Source organism: Dermacentor andersoni, chromosome 1 (genome assembly GCF_023375885.2).
Source record: "Dermacentor andersoni chromosome 1, qqDerAnde1_hic_scaffold, whole genome shotgun sequence".
In the NCBI taxonomy this organism is placed as follows: Eukaryota; Metazoa; Arthropoda; class Arachnida; order Ixodida; family Ixodidae; genus Dermacentor; species Dermacentor andersoni.
In genome coordinates this window covers 191,938,567-191,965,714 of record NC_092814.1, presented here as the reverse complement: position 1 = coordinate 191,965,714, position 27,148 = coordinate 191,938,567, and the positions used below count along the sequence as shown (strand labels likewise).

At 47.5% G+C, this 27,148-nt stretch overlaps 1 protein-coding gene across 1 annotated transcript; it reads left to right on the top strand.

The window, feature by feature from the left end:
• Positions 1-22,970: 22,970 nt before the first annotated feature.
• On the top strand, positions 22,971-24,233 carry LOC126547232 (kinesin-like protein KIF18A). Its single transcript, XM_050195173.2, has one exon. The coding sequence runs from the start codon at positions 22,971-22,973 to the stop codon at positions 24,231-24,233; it is 1,263 nt and encodes a 420-aa protein (XP_050051130.1).
• The last annotated feature ends 2,915 nt before the right edge of the window (positions 24,234-27,148 follow it).

Below are 27,148 nucleotides of genomic sequence, written 5' to 3'. Positions count from 1 at the left end.
GACTAGTTGAGTCAGATAGCTTAGGTCTAACTCGAGTCAGTGGCGTAGCCGAAAGTTTTTCTATGGGGGGGGGGGGGGTCGCATTTGACCGGGGCCGCGCGGAGGTTAGGGAAGGACGGGCAGGTCTGATACTAACAGAGAACTTTTGATAAGGAGGAGAGGGGGGTGGCACGTGCCCGGTCTGCCACCCCCTGGAAAGGGCACTGTCTCTAGTTATCTGTTTCTTACAAATGATTATTTTCTTATTGTGGTAACGCTTTTGTCGGGTAAAAATAATTATATACATCTGGAAAGAGATTCTGGCGCCAAGAAATAGTGCAAGCAACTCCTTTCTGTCAAAGATAGACAGAGAACAAGGGAAAGAAACGAAGGGAGGCGAACTATTGATGCCTGTCTAGTTCGAATGCTGACGCGCTCGTGTATTTAGATTTAAGTGCACGTTACAGATACCCAGGCAGCCAAAATTAATCTGCTGCCCTACACTACACGGCGTTCTTCAGTGCTGCATGCTTTGCGACGGTAAACCTCACGAATCAGTCAATTGATTTCAGCAACTCCAGCAGTGTATGAGTGTGTAGAAAAAGTTTATTTCGACAAGAGACGATACGAACACTGAGTCATAATCGCGGCACAATTCCACCGGGACGATAACATATAAGAAACTAAACACAGCACGTTTTCGCTTTCTGAGCTTGCGATACATGTCACTGAGAATAGTATTGATCAACGTGGTGCGAAGCAGGCCATCATCTTACTACCGTTATAGCTGTGCAGGCGTCCGGCCTTGTTTTATGTAGAATTACTCAGCGGCAAAACAAATCATACTTTAGTATTTTCATTACAACAAGTATACGTCATCAAGAGCAGAAGTCCTTTAATATAGCGGACATTTCTAACTTTTTTATGCCTACTTTCCAAACCATTAGGCCAGAATCGCCCGTATACTTCTATCATGCCAGCGCCAGCTACCTCTTAAGATGATTGCCGCGTGTTGATGATGATGATTTCCATACTGTTCATGACGCTCACCCACAACGGGGTATTGGGCAAGAAGCGGGTGGCACATTTAAAATAAATATGAAAAAATGGACAAAAGAAATGCAAGCCACTACAAAAGTAGACCGATTGCGCAGCATGGGTGCGCGCGCGCCAATTCCCTTGACGCCAAATACGCACGGAGGAAATGGGCAAATTTATAGCATTTTATTAACATCTTCACCAAACATTCGCTTGTTGGACCTGAAAAATCTTTTTTTCCCCATGCGGAACCATAACCTGTCAACATTTAAACTAGAAAGCAACAGCTTCAGGCAATTACGCAAGTGACAAACTTGTCAAATCCTAGAGAGTGCAAAAGTCATGGACATCCACAGTTGAAAGGTTACTTAATACGTTTCTCACGTGCGGGCGCGACAGAAGAGAGAGAGAGAGATGCGACATCATTAGTGTTTTGATTCCGATGCACTTTTTCACTGGAGACCCGGCCATTAGCGCCGAGACTCGTAAGTGATTTGGTTAGTCTTTTAAATGTTTCTTTTCTTTTGCAGCAGAAATGTCTTCAGGGATCGCGAGTAAGCTCAAGTGCGTTGGCCTCGTCACTTAGGCGTGTGAACCGGAGCTTTACTTCTTCAACTTGTTAATGATATTTAACCCTGCCACACTTTCTAAGCAGCAGACCCTTCTGAAACATAACACTTGCTTAACCACCTTTGTGAGGTTATTCCTTTAATTTCATTTATATTATGGTATTGCGAGTGAGAACAAGTAGCCGTCATCACTAACGGCGATTAATTACTCCCCTCCCCCCTCCCATCAATTTTTTTCTTATTATTAGCGTTATCCCGAAAAGAAAAGAGAAAAAAAAAAGATTGCTGCGTTTCAGACTGGCGGGATAAAGGCAAACAGAGTGTGTCGAGCAACTTTAACTTGCATACTATCGCAACACCCCTAATGGGATCATCCAAGGTGCTGTGCTTTTAATATTCAATAAGGGCCATGGTGAAATCGGTACTTGCGCGAGCTGGCTAATTGTGCGACGAACTATACGGAGGTCCTGTAGTTTTCAAAAAAGGAAAGGTATATATGTGCATAAAATTACGAAGAAGTTGAGGCACGTTCCTAATATTATGAAAGTACATAAATTAGCGTTGCGTTGAACCCCTCATGGTGCACAAATTTGATAACCTAAAGGCTGGCTGTCAGCACCTGAAGGCCGGTCACTTTGTTCTTGTGCCCACAAAAGGCATAATTGTTCGAGATCACCGAGTATAACATTTTGACTTTTGAGCGAGAAATGTAATGGCCCCACACCGACGAAGAAAATGGCAACGAGGAAAATAAAAAAAAATAAAAGTGTGATGGTACAGAACAGAGCGAGTCGGGGTGGATTGCAAGATAAGTAATTCCAGCGACAGACCCGCAGAAGCTGCGCAACCGGACAGGCTGCAAAGATGGATGTCCGGATCTTTAGTTTTCACTTGTGTGAGCGTATTTATAGCTAATGTATATTTGAGAAAAATAAGAAAAAAGAAAACAACGGCATGAGCCTTGCAAGGAACGCCAGCGCACCATCACTCTTAAAGGTAGACGCAAATCGAATAAGTACTACAGAAAAGTGATTGCCGTGAGAACCAAGCGGCACCCGAAGCCTCGGCTTGTAATTGTGTTTCGACACGTATGTATGGAGCGCTTGCATAAGCGGTTTTCCACTGCACACAAGCGCTCCGAAGAAGGGCGAAAATTGTGTTCCTCTAGATTGAACAGGAAAGCATAGGTGGCGGCTGGGACGACGTCGTCAGGGCCTTCCCCCATTGAAGTGCTGCCAGCTCCCATCAGGGCATCAACCGTTGTAGCCCCGCAGGATCTCTAGTACCAATTTGGGCACCGCCACCATCGGGAGGAGCGCTGCGCTCGAATTTTGCGAGGCTGCCATTATTTCATCAGCCACGTGTCAGTGCTTCTAAGCTATTCTGACTAAAGTATGCGCGCTAAGCATTTTCCGATGCCCCCGTCTCGTCAATGAAAAATGCGGCGCAGCGTGAACGAGCACGACAAAGCTTTCGGCGAAGTGCAAGAACTCCAACGCCATTTCCATAAGGAAAAGACGATGCAAGTCGAAGCACCCTGCACTGATTGAGGGGGGCTGTAGCAAAAGAAAACAATAAGCGCTAGCGATTGGTGCCGCACCCTTCAACGCCCGAGTGAAACGAACGGAATGCGTTGGACTCCTCATGTGAGCCCGGCGTCCAGTGAGCTCTTTCTTGCGCTTTTCCTGCTGGCCAACGCTTGACGCAGGTGCGAATCACACACACACACAGAAATAAGAGAAGAAAAAAGAAAAGCGAGAGGGGAAAGAAAGAAAGAAAAAAAAAATGCACCATAGCATTTTCTGGCCACTCTTTTTCTTTCCTTTGGCTTGCTCTATATAACGACCATTTGTTTGCCACCTAGTTTACTATTATTTATTGATAAACCTGCAGTGCGGAGAGCGTTGTTTCCGGGTGTTTCGACTACTTATTTTTTTCTGTAAATAGATAAAGAGCCCAGAAAGAACAGCCAGGGAAGATAGCCAAGTACATATGTTCGGTTTGTAACAATCCGAGACAGGAAAAGAAATACAGTTGGAGAGAGAGAAAAAGCGAAGTTGTAGGAAGAGCGCCAAGACTGCATGTACTTGGGAGAGTGCACATCACACACACACACACACACACACACACACACACACATATATATATATATATATATATATATATATATATATATATATATATATATATATATATATATATATATATATATATATATATATATATATAGATATATATATATATATATATATATATATATATATATATATATAATACAAGGAAAAGTTCTGTAGGTCCGTTGCATAGGTAGTTGAAGAAACGGAGCACACTTACGAAAATTGCATTTTTAATGGTTTTAACCATTAAAACCAAACCAGTAAAAATGCAATTTTCGTAAGTTTGCTCCGTCTCTTCAACTATATATATATATATATATATATATATATATATATATTCGATCCCGCGACCTCGTGCTCAGCAGCCCAACACCATAGCCACTGAGCAACCACGGCGGGTAAATCGACTTCATACTCTGCGCTAACTCTGGCATCATACAAGGTGTAGACGTGCTCGGCAAGGTGCGCTGCAGTGACCATAGGATGGTAAGAACTCGAATTAGCCTAGACTTGAGGAGGGAACGGAAGAAACTGGTACATAAGAAGTCAATCAATGAGTTAGCGGTAAGAGGGAAACTAGAAGAATTCGGGATGAAGCTACAGAACAGGTATTCGGCTTTAACTCAGGAAGAGGACCTTAGTCAATCTTGTGAGCATCGTTAAGGAGTGTGCTATAGAAGTCGGCGGTAACTCCGTTAGACAAGATACCAGTAAGCCATCGCAGGAGACGAAAGATCTGATCAAGAAACGCCAATGTATGAAAGCCTCTAACCCTACAGCTAGAATAGAACTGGCAGAACTTTCGAAGTTATTCAACAAGCGTAAGACAGCTGACATAAGGAAGTATAATATGGATAGAATTGAACATGCTCTCAGGAACGGAGGAAGCCTAAAAGCAATGAAGAAGAAACTAGGAATTGGCAAGAATCAGATGTATGCGTTAAGAGACAAAGCCGGGAATATCATTACTAATATGGATGAGATAGTTCAAGTGGCTGAGGAGTTCTATAGAGATTTATACAGTACGAGTGGCACCCACGATGATAATGGAAAAGAGAATAGTCTAGAGGAATTCCAAATCCCACAAGTAACGCCGGAAGAAGTAAGGAAAGCCTTGGGAGCTATGCAAAGGGGGAAGGCAGCTGGGGAGGATCAGGTAACAGCAGATTTGTTGAACGACGGTGGGCAGATTGTTCTAGAAAAACTGGCCACTCTGTATACACAATGCCTCATGACCTCGAGTGTACCGGAATCTTGGAAGAACGCTAACATAATCCTAATCCATAAGAAAGGGGACGCCAAAGACTTGAAAAATTATAGACCGATCAGCTTACTGTCCGTTGCTTACAAAGTATTTACTAAGGTAATTGCGAATAGAATCAGGAACACCTTAGACTTCCGTCAACCAAAGGACCAGGCAGGATTCCGTAAAGGCTACTCAACAATAGACCATATTCACACTATCAATCAGGTGATAGCAAAAATGTGCGGAATATAACCAACCTTTATATATAGCTTTCATTGATTACGAGAAAGCGTTTGATTGAGTCGAAACTTCAGCAGTCATGGAGGCATTGCGGAATCAGGGTGTAGACGAGCCGTATGTAAAAATACTGAAAGATATCTATAGCGGCTCCACAGCCACCGTAGTCCTCCATAAAGAAAGCAACAAGATCCCAATAAAGAAAGGCGTGAGGCAGGGAGATACGATCTCTCCAATGCTATTCACAGCGTGTTTACAGGAGGTATTCAGAGACCTGGATTAGGAAGAATTGGGGATAAGAGTTAATGGAGAATACCTTAGTACCTTGCGATTCGCTGATGATATTGCCTTGCTTAGTAGCTCAGGGGACCAATTTCAATGCATGCTCGCTGACCTGGAGAGGCAAAGCAGAAGAGTGGGTCTAAAAATTAATCTGCAGGAAACTAAAGTAATGTTTAACAGTCTCGGAAGAGAACAGCAATTTACAATAGGTAGCGAGGCACTGGAAGTGGTAAGGGAATACATCTACTTAGGGCAGGTAGTGACGGCGGATCCGGATGATGAAACGGAAATAATCAGAAGAATAAGAATGGGCTGGGGTGCGTTTGGCAGGCATTCGCAGAACATGAACAGCAGGTTGCCATTATCCCTCAAGAGAAAAGTGTATAACAGCTGTGTCTTACCAGTACTCACGTGCGGGGCAGAAACCTGGAGGCTTACGAATAGGGTTCTACTTAAATTGAGGACGACGCAACGAGCTATGGAAAGAAGAATGATAGGTGTAACGTTAAGGGATAAGAAAAGAGCAGATTGGGTGAGGGAACAAACGCGCGTTAATGACATCTTAGTTGAAATCAAGAACCAGAAATGGGCATGGGCAGGACATGTAATGAGAAGGGAACATAACCGATGGTCATTAAGGGTTACGGCCTGGATTCCGAGGGAAGGGAGGCGTAGCAGGGGGCGACAGAAAGTTAGGTGGGCAGATGAGATTAGGAAATTCGGAGGGTCAACATGGCCAAAATTAGTACATGACCGGGGTAGTTGGAGAAGTATGGGAGATGCATTTGCTCTGCAGTGGGCGTAACCAGGCTGATGATGATGATATATATATATATATATATAAACGGTCGCAGAGACTTGTAGAGCTGGGAATTCGCAGTAATGATGACGTTGCCTTTAGCGATAGCCAAATTTTTTTTTTTTCGAAAATGGTCTTGAGTTGAACCGGTATACAGCGCTTTCCAGAAAAGGAGGCGCAAGGTGTCGCATCGCCAACCGAATCGCACTGCAGGTGTTCCGTAATCTGTGGTACTTCTGCCATCTTCGTGTTTGTCTAAGTCATCACGTTGACCTGTTTTCATTTGTTTTTCTTTTTTCTGTTAGGTCATGTGGTCTGCTGCAGGTGCCACGGAGGAAGGTAAGCACGTGAGGGCGAGGAGGGAAGGCTGGTGGCCTGATGAAAGTCGTCTTCCCGCACGCCCAGTGTTCGAGGTCACGTGATCTTCTGAGTTTTTGGTGGCGAGGCACAGTTGAAATGGCGAAGCTCGGGAGCGGCAACATGGCCCGTTCACTGTGGGAAAAGCACGCGTGCACACCGCTGCCGACCGGTGCTCTTCACCACGCCAGCGTCGTGAGTGCGAGGGCTCGCGGGCAACGATTGAACTCTGTTCATGTGGGTCTTTCAGCGCGTGACACCAGACTTGTTAAGTTTGTGAGTGAATATTCAATACAATTTAAATAAAAGTGTCAGTTTCACTTCGTGTATTAGCCTGATACCTTGCTATCGGTGTAAATGCATCGCCTTCAGCCTGGAACTGCACCTTCTGTTTTTCTTCAAACCGAGTCAGCGGCCTGATACATATGTGGCTGCCGTTTGTCTGCTCGCCTGTCAAGTGGCGATTGCTGCCTTTTGCTGACATATCATGTCGCAAAACACAGGGATGTGACAGTTTTGCTTGAAACGTTGGTTTTATTTCTATATGACTGGGAGAATTGTCTTCCGGCCACTTTGTTTGCTTTGCGAACGGTTCTTCATGAGGCTACAGGGTTCTCGCCAGCAGAACTAGTGTATGGGAGGACACCCCGTTCTCCACTGAGAATGTTAAGAGAGATGTGGGAAAGATGTCCAACAGTGGTTGAATACGTGCTAAATCTGCTGGAAAGGCTAAATGCAACCCAAGAACTAGTCGAAAAGAACACGGGAGCAGCTCAAAAGAACGCCAAGTTCTATTACGACAAGAATACGAGGCTTCGTACGTTTGACGCCGGAGACCAGGTAATGTTCCTCAAACCTTCAAGAAAGAACAAGCTTGAAGTTCACTGGGACGGACCCGTTAAAGTGTGGCACAAACTTTTAGATCCTAACTATGCTCTGAAAGTGCCCGGTCGCAAGAAAAGAGCTGAGGAAATACCACCGCAATTTGATGAAGCCGCACGTAGAGCGGAGCGGAGTCGTTAACTTTACCATCAAGGAGCAGGATGACACTAGTACCGAGTTTAATGAGTATAAGGCGACCTCCAACTCTGAAATCAGCCTGGAAGAAGTGGTAAAACATTCGGTAAGCTCGCACACTCTTAGACCCGAGCAGCTAGATGAGTTAATAGGGCTGTTAGGGGAACATCTCGACAGATTCAGCGATCGGCCAGGTAGAACCGAACTAATAACGCATGAAATAGAGCTGACATTAACCGAACCCGTAAGATCAAAGCATTACAGGGTGTCTCCATGACAGAGAGAAATTATGGAGGCAGAGATACAGCGCATGCTAGAGTTGGGAGTTATTGAGCCCACTGAGAGTGACTATATATCACCGCTAATACTTGTAGAAACCCCTAATAAGAACCCTCGTCCGTCTGTTGACTACAGGAAGTTAAATGCTATCACTAGGCATCAGCTGTACCCGATACCCAACATTGAGGAACGAATCGAAAGAGTTAGCGCTGCTAAATACATTTCAACTATATATCTCGTGCGGGATACTGGCAAGTTCCCCTTTCAGAAAGTACCAGCCGCTATGCCGCCTTTATCTCACCTGTAGGCACTTTTCGCCCTCTCGCCCTCAGCTTCAGGCTGAATAACGCGCTGTTTAGTTTCTCTAAGTTAATGGATATTGTTCTAAAAGACTTGCAGGAGTTCGCTTTGCCATATCTTGTTGATGTAAAAATTTTTTCGGACAGCTGGGAACAGCATGCATCGCACCTCAATCAGGTGTTCTCACGGTTGAGGGAAGCAGCCTTAACGATGAAGGCACAAAAGTGTAGATTTGGCTGTTCGCAGGTAACTTATCTCGGCCATGTTGTCGGTCAGGGCATGAGAAGGCCGGTCGAGCTGAAAATAGCTACGATTGGAGAATTTTTACAGCCACGCACGAAAACTGACATTCGTTCATTTTTGGAACTTGTGGGGTACTATCAACGGTACATTCCGAATTACTCCCAAATAGCAAGTCCTTTAACAGACGCCCTCTGAAAGGGAGCACCGAGTAGCGTGCACTGGGATAAGGACAAAGAGAACGCTTTCTGTGGTTTGAAAAGGCTATTGGTTTCTCGTCCTGTGCTTCGCGCGCTAGACTACACAAAGGAATTCATAGTTCAGTGCGACGCAAGCGACAGGGGTATGGGCGTGGTACTTAGTCAGGTTGGCGACGATAATCAGGAACATCCTATCTTCAATGCCAGCCGTAAACTAACTGTACGAGAGGAAGCCTGCAGTGCTTCAGAGAGGAATGTGCTTGTTTAGTTTAGGCAGCCCAGATGTTGTCGTGTTACTTGTTCGGAGCGTGGTTCATCTTCAAGGCCGACCACTGTCCTCTGACGTAGCTCAATCAAATGTCACAGAAAAATGGCCGCTTACTCCGATGGAGCCTCACTCTCCAAGAGTACAACTTCTCCGCTAGATAAAAGAAGGGAAAGTTGCATAGCAATGCGGATGGTTTGAGCAGGCTAATTTGAATTCTGCGTTTAGGGATCCCGCCTAAATTGTGGGGTTGTTATCGTTAATTTTGTTAAGCCAAGAAGATCCCCTCTCATTTAGCAGGACTCCATCCATGATTGCTGAATTCGTCCGCACGAAATTCCTTCAAAAATTGGCGTAGCGTAATGCAGCATTTGTTGTTTCTGCACTTATATTTTCTTTGAAGCCTAGCGGGTCTAAAGTGAGATCCAAGATACGTCATCTCGGCGCAGAGCTGTGTTGTGGGGTTCGCTTTGCAGCTGTCTGTCCTTGTTGGATCTTTTGCGGCGGTGTCATCATTTCACAGCTAGTCGCTGCAAGCCAAGGCATCCCCCCTTGCCACGAGCCATTCTCTTTTCGCCCAGCGGTTATCAGCACTGGACAGTCGAGATTTTCCGGGCCATGGAGGAGCTGTTACGATCGGCCTGCAGGAGTACCGACCTGCAAAATTACCGACCTGCTGCGACGACTCGCTTTGTAAAGACAACAATGCGCCTCCTCAACAGCTCAATGGCACCGGCATGTCTATTCATGTTCGGCGGACCGAGTATTGCTAGTTGATTCGCTGTCGCCTTCACGGTTTGCTTGGAGCAAGATAACTCCTAGAAAAGGATGTTTTGCTGTGCTTTCTCACGGGCCCCAGAAGTCGTCACAGTCAATGGACAGACGCGACGGCTACTGACTGCGGGGTCAGCTCTGGGATCAAGAGGCGCCTGCTTGGGTCAAGACCCCTCTCTGCGAGAACCCACTCACCTCGGTGTGTTCAGTGAAACCAAAGTGCGCAAGTGAGTGTGTGAACCCTCCCCCTCAAAGGCGGGTCGACTACGATGACTTTGGACGCTCTCATTGGTCGAAGGTTGAACGGCAGTTTTCCCTCACCTAGGGATCTAGGGAGGACGGAGTGCTTTTAAGCAGCCGTTTACGGCTGCTTGGAGTGCATTTCCTTTCAGTCATTCTAGACTGATGAAATGTAACGTTCTTCACCCTTCATGTAAATATTGTAAATAAATCCCGTATTCCTCGTTCTCGATGAGAGCAGGTCCCTTTCTTCAACAACGTTCTCAGCATGGATGAGTCGGACGACGGCATGGGCCAGCTACCATTTATTTCATGCCCGACCCGAACTCTTACAGCGCGTAGCACACATGCATCTCTTATTTACAAAACTGACACACAGGTGTGAGGATAAATGTTCTTTAATGCTCTCATACACTGGGTTGAACAAGGTTACATGACATAATGGCCGCTGCAAAAGTTGAATAGCGTGCAGTCGTGAGGTTTTTGACGCCTGAAGGTGTTTCCTAAAAATAAATCAGTCGCCGTATGGCTGCCGTGTACGTTGAACATTGCATTTCATTGGTCACTGTGAAGCGTTGGAGGAAACTGTTGAAAGAAAGACCAAGACCGGGCCAAAGCCACCGTGCAGTCACCCCCAACACAATTGAAAAGGTTGATGAGCTGATTAGACAAGAACGGGGGATAAGCATCAATGAACTGGCAGAGCGTGTGAACATCAGTAACGGTTTGGTTAACACCATAATTAATGAACCTCTCGGTTATATCTGTTGTCTGCGCAATGAATGCCCAAGATTTTGAACCACCGCCAGAAAACGGAGGGTTCGGCGCTGCCTTGACTCATCTGATCCGGTATCAAAATGAGGGTGACGACTTCTTGTGTTCAATTGTGACCGGGAACGAATCATGGGGCCACTACTACGAGCCTGAAATACGACGGCAAGGCTTACGGTGGAAAAATTCGAATTCACCAACCCAAAGCAATTAAAGGGCGTCATTACCGCCGGAAAGGTGTTGTTGAGTTTTTTTTTTTTTCGATCGTCAGGGGCCATTACTTATCAAATTTGCTAAACCTGGAAAGGCTATTAATCGTTTCCGATATTGTGAAACACCGGATCGGCTGCGTGTCGCAATCAAGAACAAACGACGTGGAAAATTGACGAATGGGGTCATCTTGCTCCACGACAATGCCCGTCCCCACGTCGCTGATGTGATTAACACAACATTGGCAAAGTTCAACTTGGAGACGCTGCAACATCCGCCATATAGCCAAAACTTGTCGCCTTGCGACTTCCACATTTTGGGGCAACTGAAAAAAAAAAACAGCTAAAGGGAACCAGATTCATGTCGGACGATGACGTGAAAGAGTTAGTTACATACTTTTTGAAGCAGCAACCCAAGGAGTTTTATGAGACGGGAATCGCGCGACACGTTAGTCAGTAGGACAAACGTCTAAATGCTCATGGAGACTACTTTTAAATAAGTCCATCGTTTGTCATATATTCGCATTTGCTCATTTTCATTTGACTCGCCCTCGTATATTTTGCGGAACTTCTTCTTTCTATGTGTGCTTTTTGTGGCTACTATAATTTAGGTGCAATTACTCACAATACATTACCGGTGACAGCTGCTCTTGCGCAATACATTGGAAGAAAGGACAACGTCATTGAGAGTTTTCCCTGGCGTTTGCATATGTACAAATATAAACAGGCTTCTTGAATGACAAGGTTTAATTGAAATATTTGTCCTCAACTTGTTAATTTCATGGCCTTTACATTTTTCATATCAGTGGTATGCACTGCGTTGGCGGTTTCGAATTGATATAGTTCTAAAGTTAGTGTGATATTTTCTTCACTTATTAAATAGACAAAAAACATAGAAGCCTTGATATCAGTTATTTCGGGCACAATTTTTGGGGCATACGAGTACATTCTTTTATGATAAAATACATATTTTACTTGTCTTGACAGTGCGTAGCGTTTAAGAATTCGTTTGCAGCATCTTTGGTAATGGCAATGCAGGTATTATTCTTGTATTTGATGCTTGACAAATTTTATAAGGAGGAGGCTGAGCTGCAATGTGAGTCCTCCTCCCCCCGAACGAAATTTGTGGCCTTGCCACTGGTAGTCGTTACATAAACGAATACACCGCTCACCTTTTCAGCTAGAATGACTGGTGCGGTGAAGGGGATAATGGCGGGCTCGCAACACCTTGTTTAGCAAGGGTGCCAAGCCGTTAATAGATTCTTGCCTTGGCACCTTACCCGCCGTGGTTGCTCAGTGGCTATGGTGTTGGGCTGCTGTGCACGAGGTCGCGGGATCGAATCCCGGCCAAGGCGGCCGCATTTCGATGGGGCCAGAACACCCGTGTGCTTAGATTTAGGTGCACGTTAAAGAACACAAGGCGGTCGAAATTTCCGGAGTCCTCCACTACGGCGTTCGTCATAATCAAAATGGGTTTTGGCACGTGAAACCCCATAATTAAATTTTTTTTTCCTTGCCAACATCTGTATGGTACTCATTATATTGAAAGAGCATTGGTAAGTGCGATCCTTGTTGCTTAGTAAAAATATATCCTATGTCCGTCTAGGATTTCGAGAAGATATTTGTATTTACTTAAATGACATTCGAGCAGAGCATCTTGCGGCTCCGCTAAATCCACCATTTTCTGGCTCTTGATTAGAGAAGCTTTAGTGCTTTCCTGATCGTTCTAATCCTGTATGCTCAAACTCTAGAATTTCTGTTTATGGAAGTTTATTATGTTGAGGTCTAACTGTACATGTCAAGCACAAGCCCAACATCCATGTGAGGAATACAATCAAATCAAATCACACAGCATTATTTCGTTAATTAATGTCATGACAGCAAAAGGTGTCTAATCTTCTTGTCTGCGAGAAGGGTTGCTGACGCAAGCATCCTTTAAACGTATACTTTTAGAGCGCAGCTCTTAAGTCCACTTTATAGTCCGACGCAGTGTGCGCGTCAGCCAGCGTCGGCGGAGGTTGGCGACGCCAGGTTCGTTGCGTTACAGTGGCGTGAAAACCGAACCCTCTATAGTGCACCGCGTGCGCCGCGCCACCTAGACGCATTTTATACGAAACTAGGGCTTCAGGATGACAAGAAACGGCGAGCTCGCCGCAATGTACGGGAGAACGCGCCGCTTGCGGCAGACGCGGACACGGTGCATTTTAGGTGACGAGGTCGGCGCGGAATGCACCATGCCGCATTTCGCGCCGGCTGCAGCAGGGGCACGCCGACGGACGCCGGATATCAGTGTCGGCCGCGCCTCGCGTCAGACTATAGAGCGCTGCGCTTTTGCTGGCGTGGCGTCGCCGTGCCGAGCGTGCACGCGCGTCAACGCTACGTCGGAGTATAAAGGGGCCTTTAGTTCGCCCGTTCCTGCGGCGAGTGTCGGCTGCGTAGGCGGCGTAACCGAGCGAACGAGCACAGAGAAAGATGAAATAGCGAACGCGGAGCGGGCGATAAAAGACGCGAGCCGCGAACGGCGGAGACCAATGAGAGTGGTCCTCAGTGACGTGCGCGCAAGAAACTGGTGTCACGCCGCAGGGGCGTCTGCGTCAGCAGGCGGTTGGTCTGTTTCCTCTTCCTTCATCTTTTTCTCCCCACACCTCTTTCCCCGTGCAGTGCCGTTGAGGTGTCCTCCTGTGAGAGACAGTTACGGCACTGCACTTATCTCTTCCATTCTCTTTAAAATCACTTCACACACACACACTGGTGTCATGCGAACCCGTCCGACCGCTCGATGCGTACTCGTATTTGGTCTCAGCCGGACCATTCGTTTCGTACTATCGTCTGCTCGCGTCAGCTCTCGCTCCCGCTTGTTTAGTTTGATTGGTTTGGTCTCGTTTGCGATTGTTTCAATTGCCATAGTTCGCGATCGTTTTTTACAAAGATGAGTCCAAACCAAGACGTCCTGATGCAAATGTTTTTGGAGACAGTGCGCCATATCCGTACTGCACGATAGTACGGACCCTGAATACAAGGACGTGGAGGCGACACCCAGTACCTCATTCTCCTTGACTTTGGAACATGGCGACGCCGCAACAGAACAGAGCACACCAACATGATTATAATCAGTGGCATCGACATCGTCATCTTCATAGGGCATGATTCGCGTAAAGAACGAAGGACTAATAACGTAAGAGCGCCGACCTGTCATCAGACGAAGGAAACAGAAGTGGCAGCTTCGCCAGAAAAGCGAAGCATCGATTGCAATAGCAAATTAGCAGACAGCGGTATACGAAGTAAGGATAGCATTTTTAACGACCATATCACCTTGTAAACATTTGCTTGCTAACTAAATTAACAAGCATGGTGTCATCGCCCACAGCAAACATGAACACATCACACTCGATGACCGTGGACACTCTCTTTCGAAATGCTGGCGTGAGCAAGCGCGGCAGCAGCAGCGAGAAAAGTACCCTTCGCGCCGTCTATCGTTTCAACGCAAACTCAGCGCCGAGAACATGTAGCATGCACAAAGGTACGAGCCGTCGACGCACCTAGACTCTGCCCCCAATGCAGATCGTTCTCAAGATACGGCCGCGCGACTGCGCGCATCCGCCACATACGCAATTGCAGCCTGAGTGGAACGCCTCCGCCTCCCTCCCCCGGTGTCTCGCAACGTTGGGTGCCTCGCGCGCGACGGAAGACGGCGCGCTTCTTCCCCTCTCTCCCCCTCTTCGCGCGGGCGAGATTGAGTTGCGATCGTCGGCTCCCCTCGCAAGCTTTCACTCGCACATACAGCCTAGGGCGCGCGGCGACGGTATTATCTCCATTGGACTTTATACGGAACATCACGGCGATGCCGACGGCAGAAATGCTCCTGGAGTGTACACGTAGTCGGCGTACCAAGAATTGTTAGTGGATTCGCCGTCACCGTGACGGTTTCTTTGGAGCGGGGGAATTCCTGGAAGGAGGTGTTTTGCGGCGCCGTCTCACGGGTCTTAGAAGTCGACAGTCAATGGACAGACGCGGCGGCCACTGTCTGCGGGGTCAACTCTGGGACAAGAGGCGCCTGCTCAGGGCAAGATCCGTGTCTGTGAAAACCCTCTCACCTTGGTGTGGTCAGTGAAACCTGTGCAGTAGTGAGCGTGTAAACACTCCACCTCAAAGGCGAGTCGGCTACGATGACTTTGGACGCTCCGATTTGGTCGACGGTTGAACGGCCGTTTTCCCTTACCTAGGGATCTCGGGAGGACAGTGTTTGTAAGCAGCCGGGGCACGGCTGCTGAGGGTGCATTCTCTTTCAGTCATGCTAGACTGATGACCTGCAACGTTCTCATGTAGATACTCTAAATAAATCCCATATTCCTTGTTATCGATGAGAACAAGTCTCTCCCTTCAACAACGTCCTCAGCGTGGATGAGTTGGACGACGGCATGGGCCAGCTACCATCTATTTTATGCCAGACCCCAATCCTTACAACTGGCTGACAGCGGTGAGACGGTCTATGCGGCGTGGTGCTGTGTCTGCGGTGAGTGCTTGGTTCTTGCTTTGACTCTCTAGGCCTCATATTGTGGTTGTTCTGTTTAGAACAGTAGGGAAGCTGGATTGTTAATTGTTAGCTAGGTTGTGTTTACCTAGGTAAGTTTACCGAGCAGGACCAAGGCAGTAAAGCAGCAATCATGGAGTTAAGGACACTGCTGAGAGACGAATTCTTGATTGATGGTGAGGGACTGGGTCTAAAGGTACATAAAGAAATGCTAAAGTCGGAATTATTGAAGATGATTTCCGAAAAGGCCAGTGGGGAGGACATTAAAATTGGGCTAGAACTTCTCACAACAAGAGAGAAACGGGACAGAGAGAGAGAGAGCAGAACGGGAGAGGAACGCGAGTTGAGAAAAACGCAACTTGAGCTTGAACGAAAACGTTTGGAGTTGTCTCAAGGAAGTAAAGGGGCTCTGGGATGATCAAGTGAGGCAGAATTATACCGCATGGGCAGGCTGTTAAAGCCATTTGAAGAAGTCGGGAACGACATAGGCTTGTTCCTAGGAAATTTTGAAAATACTTGCGAGAAGATGAACTTCGGTCCGAGTACATGTCCACAGCGGTTGCTGTCTATGTTACTATGTGAAGCTGCGGAAATAATCAAAAGACTCAGTGCACAGGATGCATAAGATTATGCGAAAGTTATGGCTAGCCTTTTGAAGAAGTATAGCCTTTCAACCGAAGCTTTTCGGCAAAGGGTTTAGAAGTACAGGCAAGAAGGATAGCGAGGGATATCCGGAGTTTGCATATAGCTTAAAGGCGAATCTAGTCGATTGGTTGAAAAGCGCGGAAGCGTACGAGAGCAGAGACATGATTATTGAATGCATGTGTCTAGAGCAGTTTTACAGAAGCATCCCACAATCTGTGAAGCTGTGGGTGGAAGACAGAGGAAATGTAAACACCGTGGAAAGGGCGGCTGAATTAGCCGAAGAGTATGCAACACATAGAAAGCTGAACGCCGAGGACGGAAATTGGGACGGTCGCAATGGCCAGCGGAAACCACTTCCTTTCAAAAAGGGTTCGCAGAATAGACGACCGGCGCTTGTAGACGTGGAGGAAAGGCCCTCAGAAAAGAGCGAGGAGAAATCAAACGGGGAAACCGCACAAAAGGAGCAGAGAAGAAAATTCGAATCTTTTAGGCCGATCCGCTGCTATAAGTGCCACAAACTCGGACATATCGCTGTAAACTGCGGGAAGCCTAGCGTAGTTTTCTCCTACGGGGATGAAAAAGACGAGAATCTGGCATTTTTAAGCCCATATCTTCACGACCTGGAAGGTAATGGCAAACCATGCCGGGTGCTGCGGGACATTGCCGCCACTATGGGCATTGTCCATCCGTCTTACGTGACGGTAGATGACTTCACTGGAAAAGTAGCATGCACCAAACAGGTCGTAGAAGAACACAGCGTGTGTCTGCCCATGGCCAAAGTCAAAATCAGTGGACTGTTCGGGGAGCTCGTGACCGAGGCTGCAGTTTCCAATTATTTTTTTGTCGCTGCAGTAGCCTTACATTTTTTCGAATCGGTCGGATCAGTTACTGCGTGACAAAGGGCTTAAACTGAGAGAGGGCGTAGTACAGGCGTTGACGCGAGGCCAAACTCGTAAAATCGCGTCTATTTCGGCTGAAAATGCAAAAGCTACTCCAGCGGAAGTAGCAAAAGTGGTAACTCCAGTAACCGAATCCGAGCTAGGCTCGAGGGACGAAAAAACGGTTGAGGAAACCCTGCCAGCTGACCAGCTCAATGAGAGCGGATCACTAGGCAGGGTGTCAAAGTTCACGCCTGCAGGAAGAGCCAGCTGAAGCACTCGCAAGCGAGACGGGGTTGTTACTATCACCGGCTTCAAAGAACTTTGATCAGCTCTTACGTATGGAGAGAGAGTCACTGGCAGCCGAGCAAAAGGATGATGACAGCTTAGCTAAATTGCATCACACAGCTGAAGAAGTCATTGCTACGCGCAGCGTGACGATACAAGAGAGTGGAGGATTGTTGTATCGGTACTACAGAGACCGAAAGGGTAGGATTCTAGATCAGTTAGTCGTACCTACTAAGTTTAGGGAGGGCCTTTTGAGTCTCTGTCATGGAAATGGGTGGTCTGGCCACCTCGGTATAAACAAATCGAAGGAAAGATTGCTTATAGAATACTACTGGCCTGGCTGTTTCAAAGACGTAGAAAACTGTAAGATCATGCGACGTCTGCCAGCGCTCGGGTAAACCAGGAGAAACAAGGAAAGCTCCCCTAAAAGTAGTGCCCTTAATATCAGAACCTTTCAGATGGCTTGTGATAGACACGGTAGGGCCTCTACCAAAGACAAGTCGGGTTACAGGTACTTTTTTACCATGCTGTGTCCGGCTACGAAGTTTCTAGAAGCAATCCCTCTGAAAGAGCTCAGCTCCACGAAAGTAGTAGACGCGCTTTTGACAGTATTCGCACGAGTTAGGTTTTCAGCCCAAATTCAGGCAGATCAAGGGTCAGTATTCACGAGCGCACTGACTTCCACATTCTTACAAAAGTGCGGGGTAAAGTTGATACACAGTTCCGTCTATCACCCTCAGTCAAATAGCGTAGAAAGGTGGCATTCAGTGCTTAAGCGAGTTTTGCGGGCGCTCTGTTACGAGCACGAGGAGGACTGGGACGATTGTCTTCCGGCCACTTTGTTTGCTTTGCGAACGGTTCCTCATGAGGCTACAGGGTTCTCGCCAGCCGAACTAGAGTATGGGAGCACGCTCCGTTCTCCACTAAGAATGTTAAGAGAGATGTGGGAGGAAAGAGGAGAGAGTCCTACAGTGGTTGAATACGTGCTAAATCAGCTGGAACGGCTAAGTGTAACCCAAGAACCAGTCGAAAAGAACATGGGCGTAGCTCGAAAGAACGCCAAGTTAAATTACGACAAGAATGCGAGGCTTCGTACGTTTAATGCCGGAGACCAAGTAATGATCCTCAGACCTTCAAGAAAGAACAAGCCTGAAGTTAACCGGACGGGCCCGTTAGTGTGTTGCACAAACTTTCATATAATAACTATATGCTCTGAAAATGCCCGGTCGCAGGATGGAGGTGAGGATATACCACTGCAATTTGCTGAAGCCGTACGTAGAGCGGAGCGGAGTCGTTAACTGTACCATCAAAGAGCAGGATGACGCTGGTACCGAGTTTAATGAGTGTAAGGCGACCTCCAACTCTGAAATCAGCCTAGAAGAAGTCGTAAATTATTCGGTAAGCTTGCACGCTGTTAGACCCGAGCAGCTAGATGAGCTAAAAGGGATGTTAGGGGAATATCTCGACAGTTTCAGCGATCGGCCAGGTAGAGCCGAACTAATAACGCATGAAATAGAGCTGACATCAACCGAGCCCCTAAGATCAAAACCTTACAGGGTGTCTCCTCGACAGAGAGAAATTATGGAGGCAGAAATACAGCACATGCTAGAGTTGGGAGTTATTGAGCCCGCTGAGAGTGACTACACGTCACCGCTAATACTTGTAGAAACCCCTAATAAGGATACTCGTCCGTGTATTGATTACAGGAAGTTAAATGCCATCACTAAGGATCAGCTGTACCTGATTACCCACATTGAGGAACGAATTAAAAGAGTTAGCGCCGCTAAATACATTTCAACTATAGATCTCGTGCTGGGATACTGGCAAGTTCCCCTTTCAGAAAGTGCCAGCCGCTATGCCGCATTTATCTCACTTGTAGGCACTTTTCGCCCTCTCGCCCTCAGCTTCGGGCTGAAGAATGCGCCGTTTAGCTTCTCTAAGTTAATGGATATTGTCCTAAAAGACTTGCAGGAGTTCTCCTTGCGATATCTTGATGATGTAGCAATTTTTTCGGACAGCTGGGAACAGCACGTATCGCACCTCAAACAGGTGTTCTCATGGTTGAGGGAAGCCGGCTTAACGATGAAGGCGGAAAAGTGTAGGTTTGGCTGTTTGCAGGTTACTTATCTGGGCCATGTGTTCGGTCAGGGCACGAGACGGCCGGCCAAGCTGAAAATAGCTACGATTGGAGGTTTTTCTCAGCCGCGCAAGAAAACAGACATTCGTTCATTTTTGGGACCTGTGGGGTACTATCAACGGTACATTCCGAATTACTCGCAAATGGCAAGTCCTTTAACGAACGCCCTCCGAAAGGGAGCACTGAGTAGCGTGCACTGGGATAAGGACCAAGAGAACGCTTTCCAAGGTTTAAAAATGATATTGGTTTCTCGTCCTGTGCTTCGCGCGCCAGACTACACAAAGGAATTCAGAGTTCAGTGCGACGCAAGCGACAGAGGTATGGGCGTGATGCTTAGTCAGGTCGGCGACGATAATGAGGAACATCCTATTCTCTATGCCAGCCGTAAACTAATTGTAAGGGAGGAAGCCTATAAAGCGCTTCAGAGAAGGAGTGTGCTTGTTTAGTTTGGGCAGCCCAGAAATTGTCGTGTTACTTGTAGGGAGCGAGGTTCGTCTTGTAGGGAGCGAGTCCGACCACTGTCCTCTCACGTGGCTCAATCAAATGTCAAACAAAAATGGCCGCTTGCTCTGATGGAGCTTCACTTTCCAAGAGTACAACTTCTCAAGGATCCCGCCTAAATTTTTGGGTGTTATTGCTAATTCTGTTAAGCCAAGAAGATACCCTCTCATTTAACAGGACTCCATCGATGATTGCTCAACTTGTCAGCACGAAATTGCTTCAAAAATTGGCGTAGCTATATGCAGCAGTTTTTGTTTCTGCAATTGGGTTTTCTTTGAAGCCTAGCGGGTCTAAAGTGAGATCCAAGATACGTCATCTCGGCGCAGAGCCGTGTTGTGAGGTTCGCTTTGCAGTTGCCTGTCCTTGTGTTTTGGGGTGGTGTCATCATTTCACAGCTGGTCGCTGCAAGCCAAGGCATCCCCCTTGCCACTAGCCATTCTCTTCCTGCCCAGCGGTTATCAGCACTGGCCAGTCGAGATTTTCTGGGCCATGGAGGATCTGTAACGTTCGACCTGCGGGGGCTGGCAATAGACGGTGAAGCGACCGTCTAACTCTGCCCTGCCCGCTGTGATGACTCGCTTTGTGAAAACAAGAATGGGTCTCGTCAACAACGCGTTGGCGCCGGCAGGTCTGCTAAGGCAACTCGCTTTGTAAGGACGACAATACGCCGCGTCCCCAAGCGAGCGGCACTGGGATGTCTAGACGCAGTCGGCGGACCAAGTATGGTGGAGTGGAATCGCCGTCACCGTAACGGTTTGTTTGCAGCGGGGGATCTCTGGGAAGGAAGAGTTTTGCGGCGCCGTCTCACGGGTCTTAGAAGTCGTCAGTCAATGGACAAATGCAGCGGTCACTGTCTGCGGGGTCAGCTCTGGGACCAAGAGACGCCTGCTCAGGGCAAGACCCGTGTCTGCAAAAACCCTCTCACCTTGGTTTGGTCAGTGAAACCTGTAGAGTAGTGAGTCTCTAAACCCTCATCCTCAAAGACGGGTCGGCTACGATCACTTTGGACGCTCCGATTTTGTCGACGGTTGAACGGCCGTTTTCCCTTACCTAGAGATCTAGGGTGGACAGAGTGTTTATAAGCAGCCGTGGCACGGCTGCTGAGTATGTATTCTCTTTCACTCATACTAGACTGATGAACTGTAACGTTCTCCATGTAGATACTGTAAATAAATCCCATATTCCTCGTTGTCGATGAGAACAAGTCTCTCCCTTCAACAACGTCTTCAGCGGCGAGGAGTTAGACGATGGCATGGGGCAGCTACATCTATTTCATGCCCGGCCCCAATCCTTGCAGTTTGTATGTATGTATGTATGTATGTATGTATGTATGTATGTATGTATGTATGTATGTATGTATGTATGTATGTATGTATGTATGTATGTATGTATGTATGTATGTATGTATGTATGTATGTATTATGTCCGCGCCTAACCTCTTTCACAACTTGGTTCACTGGCTTCGTGCCGCTTTTAAGAATAATCGTTAATTCATTCAAATAACTTAATATATTGGAGTGCCCTGTGATTTGATGGGGTGGGCATAGACCCCGCCTAGGTTTCAGCCCAAGGGTTGTTGGCCCTTGGCTACTTCGTCTGCTCGCTGGATGGCGGATGGTTGGTGCTGCAAGTCCGAGCTGAGCAACGCAGACTTCGATCGCGCGGAGGCTGTCGCTGTTTGAGGCTGCATCACAGTTATTGCGTATTTTAGCCCTACATCCCCATAGGATATGGGGTGGTTCTAGAATCGCAATGTATGCACTTGTCAGTCATATGTAAATCTGGGTGTATTAGCTGCATGACGGCTGGACTCGGATAGCATCTGGTTTGTAACTGCCGCCATTCGACAGACTGATTTTTGCATAATTTTGGTTGAGGTGGCGGGAATATGTGCCTCTGCTATCTATGGTGTTGTGTTATAATTTCATAAAATCTGGTGATTCGATCTTCCCACTCCCACTCAGCTGTTGTCGGTGAGGCGGGGCTAACCGAGGCTCGGTCCGTAAACCCTTGAGCCATGCAGTGCGCCGCCTCATTGCTACCTTCTGGTAGTGTGTGAGCGGGTGTCCAGATGAGATGTACATTTGTCTAGATGAGATGTACAATTTTAGGAGTCGTTGTGCCTCTAGGGAGATTCGACCGTTGGCGAAGTTTCGTATCGCAATCCCTGATGATTATGTCCGCTTGTGTTTGTGTTATGGCTAACGCGGGAGCTATTTCCTCTGCGGTTTCTACGTGTGGCATGTTGACTGTAGCGCTCGTCGTGCATTTTCCCTCGTAATTTATCACCACTGCTGAGAATAATCATTACATGAAATATATTTCATCTCCCATTTCACGCCTATCATAAGATATATAGCTAATCACATTGAATTCGCCATTCATCTCCAAAAGATGGATGCGCCGCCATCTTTGCAATAAGTAGAGCGGTACAAGAATGTTCGTTTAGTGCCGGAAATGCTGGTGTTTAGTTTAGTTACTCATTATTTAAATAGTGAGTAACCAGAGTACTTCACCGCGTTGCTTTGCGTTCACTTACAACTACGTAGTAAAATTGAAAAAGGGGTGGAAGTAGGCTGTGGACTGTGAGCACGAGGATTCCTTATATATGCACTGAAAAAATTAATTCTGTTTCACACTTTTGTAAAATTGTAGCACTGCCAACAATTGAACTCCTTACATGCTAACGTTTACCTGTACAGTTTACTGGCATTGTTCTGTGCGCAAAATATTTTTCTTTGCTCTGAAAACCTTATATCCGAGCGTCACCCGTGCGCTGTGCACTAACATGACCAACGCAGTAGCAGACGATGTGGTCGTTGCCACCCTGAATGGCACGGCGGGCTTGGGATGCCCATCTGTAGTGCCCCTGCTCCAACGGTGATGAGGAGGACAAAGTTAGCCGAGCACGCGTGGTAGAGAACGCGCCCGCGCCCGGCTGGACGATTGCCATCTTGCATCATCACGCCCGCGTCTTTGGTCAGGCCGGATTCCTCAAGATCGAGGCACTATACCACAGAGGAATCTACACTGGTGCCACCAAACCTCAAGAGGCGTTCTATATGGAGACCATGCAGTCGTCAGCCCCGAAACGCCGCCGCTTCAACAAGGACCCACCCTCACCCTGGACACAGGCAGTGCGTGTGCGCCTGCCGAGCGATCGTGACTCTGAAACCGCCAGTACGGTCTGCGTGGTCAGCACGCCCACGTCCATGGTCAGGCCGACTTCCGCAACATCGAGGTACGCTACCACGGAGGAATCTACAATGGTGCCACCAAACCGGCGTTGTAACGAGACTCCGCAGTCGTCAGGCCTGAAACGTCGCCAATCGAACAAAGACCCGCCGTCACCGTGGGCACGGGCGAACGTGCCAGTGCGCGTGCGCCTACTGAGTGATCGTGGCTCTGAGATCGCCAGCATCGTCAGCGTTGTGGACGGCAGGTGCCATGTGTTCGACCCCAGGGGCGAGGCGGAGTCTTTCCAATTTCAAGAACAGCGGACATGTGGGGATCTCGTCAAGCCCAATGAAGGCCAATGCTTCATGTGTGGTCAGTTCTTTGATGAAACAAAATACAATGTGTATGCGTTTGAGAGCACCACCAAGGACATGCTGACGATGCTCATTGAAGGGTGCGATTGCTCTGTATACGCGCGCATTTCGACCGTCACCAGCAAAACCTTCGCAATGCTGGGCTCCGACGAATGCCCCGGAGTGGTCTCCTTCATAGCCAGCGAGTTGTACCAACGCGTGGACAAGCTCCGGTCAGAGGGCCAGACATGCGACGTAGCAGTCGCCTATCTGGAAGTCTGCAACAAGGTTGTTCGGGACCTGCTGTACCTTGACCCGGCCAAGACCATTGCCATATTGAACCTCACCAAACACAAAGTGAAGGACGCTGGCACCCTCCTCCAGCTGCTCTTGAAAGGAAACAAGAGCCGGATGCTTCATGTCACCGATGCGAATGCTGAATCTGCATGGTCGCATGCCATCTTCCAGAGCTACGTCGCACTGGCGGAGCATGTGACAAGCACGAGCAAAGAAATTCGCGCCTCGATGTGCTCTAGTGATCTTGCCAGCTTGGAGGGCGCAGCTGCGGCCAGTAGGAACATAAAGGATCAGGTGCCCGAGGGTACCAAGCTCAACCTGTCGCTCCTGGCCCTCGGCAACTGCATCGACGTCTGCTCGAAGAACTGGACGCAGCAAGTGCCGTACCAGGACTCCAAGCTGACCCACATCCTCAAGGACTCGCTGGGTGCCTCGTGCAAAACTCTAATGATTTGGACAGCGACGGCGTTGAAGCTCAGCTGCACGGAAACGTACAACACCCTGTAGTATACGCTGAGCGGGCCATGAAGATCGAGCTGCCGGCCAAGAAGATTGTGCTCAATGTGAATGTGCGCATGTCTATGTACAGAGAGCGCGCTCTTAGAGGAGTAAAATGAGAAGGTGGAAGGCTTTAGCATAAGCTCGAGAAGGTAGAAAGGTGGACGGCGGTAGTCGAGGCTGAGGTGCGAGAGCTCGAAGACGATCTGGTAGTCAAGTCGACCTGCTGCGAGCTCGGAAGACCGCAGCGGCAGCGGCAGTGGTCCGTCGAGGTGTAAAGACGTCCTGTCCACAACTCCCAGCCTGTCGCCCACCACGGAGATGGGCCCAGTCTCGGAATCTCTCGAGCGCTCGAGCCCAGCTCGTTGTGTGTCGCATAGTGATCTGCGTTGAACAACAGGCATGCAAAGCAGCATTTTCGACCCGCTCGGGCCTTATTCGTAGAGCATCAGTGCGGCTCTGGACACGACTTAGATAAAACTTTTTGGTCGTTTCGTTGAATCGTAATAATTCATTTATAAATAATATCTTATGAAAACTCGAATCACCCGTCTTCGTGCGTGTCTATCACTTTAGCAACTTACGCTCAAATTAACTGTGCATTGTAAGCGCGACGGGAAAGTTCGAGTCATAAATAGCAGCAATACTTCTCGAGGGAAGCGTTGTTGCGTGCACTGCTGTGCAACAAACAGTCATAAACCATCACTGAGGGCAAAGATTTGGCGAATGCGATGACGCAAAGTGAAACTTCGTGTAGTCGGAATGTTGGGCTAACCCATGTAGCAGTGGTAGCTGACAAATTTGTGGACCAGTAACACAATCATCGTGACCCCTAATAAAAAAAATCTGCTGTGGTGGGCCAGTGAGAAAGGGGGGCTGCTGCTGCGTGCAAGGTCGGTGGTTTTATTCACAGCGCGACAACCGCGTTTTGATTGGGGCAAAATGCAAACGCGCTTCAGTACTTATAGGTTAAAGAACCCCAGGTGGTCCAAATTAATCTGGAGTCCCACGCTACGGTCCTTGTGTTGCTTCTGTATATAGAATCCCATGATTTGATAAGAAAAATGGTTTCTCCACGCTTGCCGAAAATAGGCTGCTAGCTTAAGCGTGGACAATAGACAATCGCTGTGGGCAAGAGAGTGGAACAACTGGAAGCGCTAGAGCATGCTATAATGCATCTTGCACGATGCCTACCCAACCCAAGTTTGTCCATCGCCGACAACGATTGTATTTCCCCTAGCTGAACAACGAGAACGTAAACGAGCGACTGGCACCGCGTACGCGCCAGCCGCTCTCGGTCGTGCTACGCGTGAGAGCAGCTTCTTTTTTCGATACCCATGGGAACGCGGCCCACATTACCCAGTGATCCAAGTTGGCGTCGGTTCATTGAAGAGCGGCGCATACGCAGTGGTTCCTGAGGCACACGCCCAATGACACATAAACAAGTTTTCGTCAAGGAGATTAATTGAAGAACGACACATACCCAGAGGCACATACCCACAGAAACGGCCAATATTTTTAGACTGCGCTACCTTTATGATTGGTCCGCATTTTAACACAGCAATCTGGCAATCGGCCTAAAATTTTATACTGTATATATCTACGGGGAGGGCCCATATGTTTATACTGCACTATCTTCGGGATCGGCCCAATAAAATGACCAGATGCTTTGATTTGGTACTTACGGATATGGCTCATGACCCACTACGGGGGATCGGCCATGAATCGGGCGGCATTAGGTAAAGAGGGAAGAATACTTCAATCGAATTTTGTAATTTTAGGATGGTATTAAATGAATACTAAGCGTTAATATCAATTTTCAGGCTATATTATTTTAAAATTTGCAGGTTATATTTTCGTGTTCATATTGAATAAAGTAAAACGATAAAATTGAGGTGGCGGTCTCTTTGTTTCTCTTACAAAATTAAATATGGCACGACATACGTTTCTGTTGCAGTGTCCTAGTGCCGACACCCCAAGAGACAGTGTCACAGGAAGCGTAATTACCAATCCAAATTGGCGAAGGGAACATTCTAGACGTCGTTTTCTGCGCGCGTCGAACTTACGACACTCTGTAAAGAAATGTTCCTTCATACGACAGGTCAAACGGGCAGCCGAGGCCAGCGGGGCCTTGGACCAAAGGGTCTCCGACCACTGCACGTAAATCGTTTGTCAATAAAAGTTTCTTTCTTCTTCCATAATTTCAGGTTCGTTGCTATAAAAACATTGAGGGGAAGGTGCCAAACCAGACATGTGGTAATAAAAATTAAGGATTGGTATTGGGCAACGCATTCTCGTGAATGAAACGTCAATTTCCTTGTTGAACACGATCTGCTGTGCTAAGGGTATCTAAAGTGCTGAAAATTGGTGTTACTTATTACCCGGGATTTGCCGTGTTCTTCGTGGACACAAAATTTTTTAAATCTTGCAGCCGTGATGTATGCCGAAGGTTTTAGGATTCCAGTAACCGGCTTTTAAAAGATGCCGCCGCTAGTGCGTCTGCTGGCTCGTTTAAAGCGAGTCCCATGTGTACTGCTACCCATTCCGAATGGGTGAGGCGTAAATATTGTGGGATAGATGAATAACATTCTTGAACAATGGTAGATGAATTTGCGCTACTGATAGAGCTGAACAAACGATAAGGATTCGATTATGATTACGTCTGAATAAATCGATTAGGGTAGTTTTCGTAGAGCTAAAGTGATAGCCAATAACTCTGCCTGAAATACTGCATGGTGTATATTCGGGCAGTCGAAGAGAGTAAGACAAATTTAATGATGGCGAATAAATGGCCACTCCTGCCTTCTGTTAACTGACGGAAGCATCTGTGGCTGTTAGTGCATTTATATGGAGGTTCTCAATGTTTTCATCTAAGAAACCTTCCAGGTATCAATAGGCCGAAGCATAGTGTTATTTGGAAATAC

Coding starts and splice junctions, on each gene's coding strand:
- LOC126547232 (XM_050195173.2), top strand. CDS start 22,971: ATGCAGTCGTCAGCCCCGAAACGCCGCCGCTTCAACAAGGACCCACCC.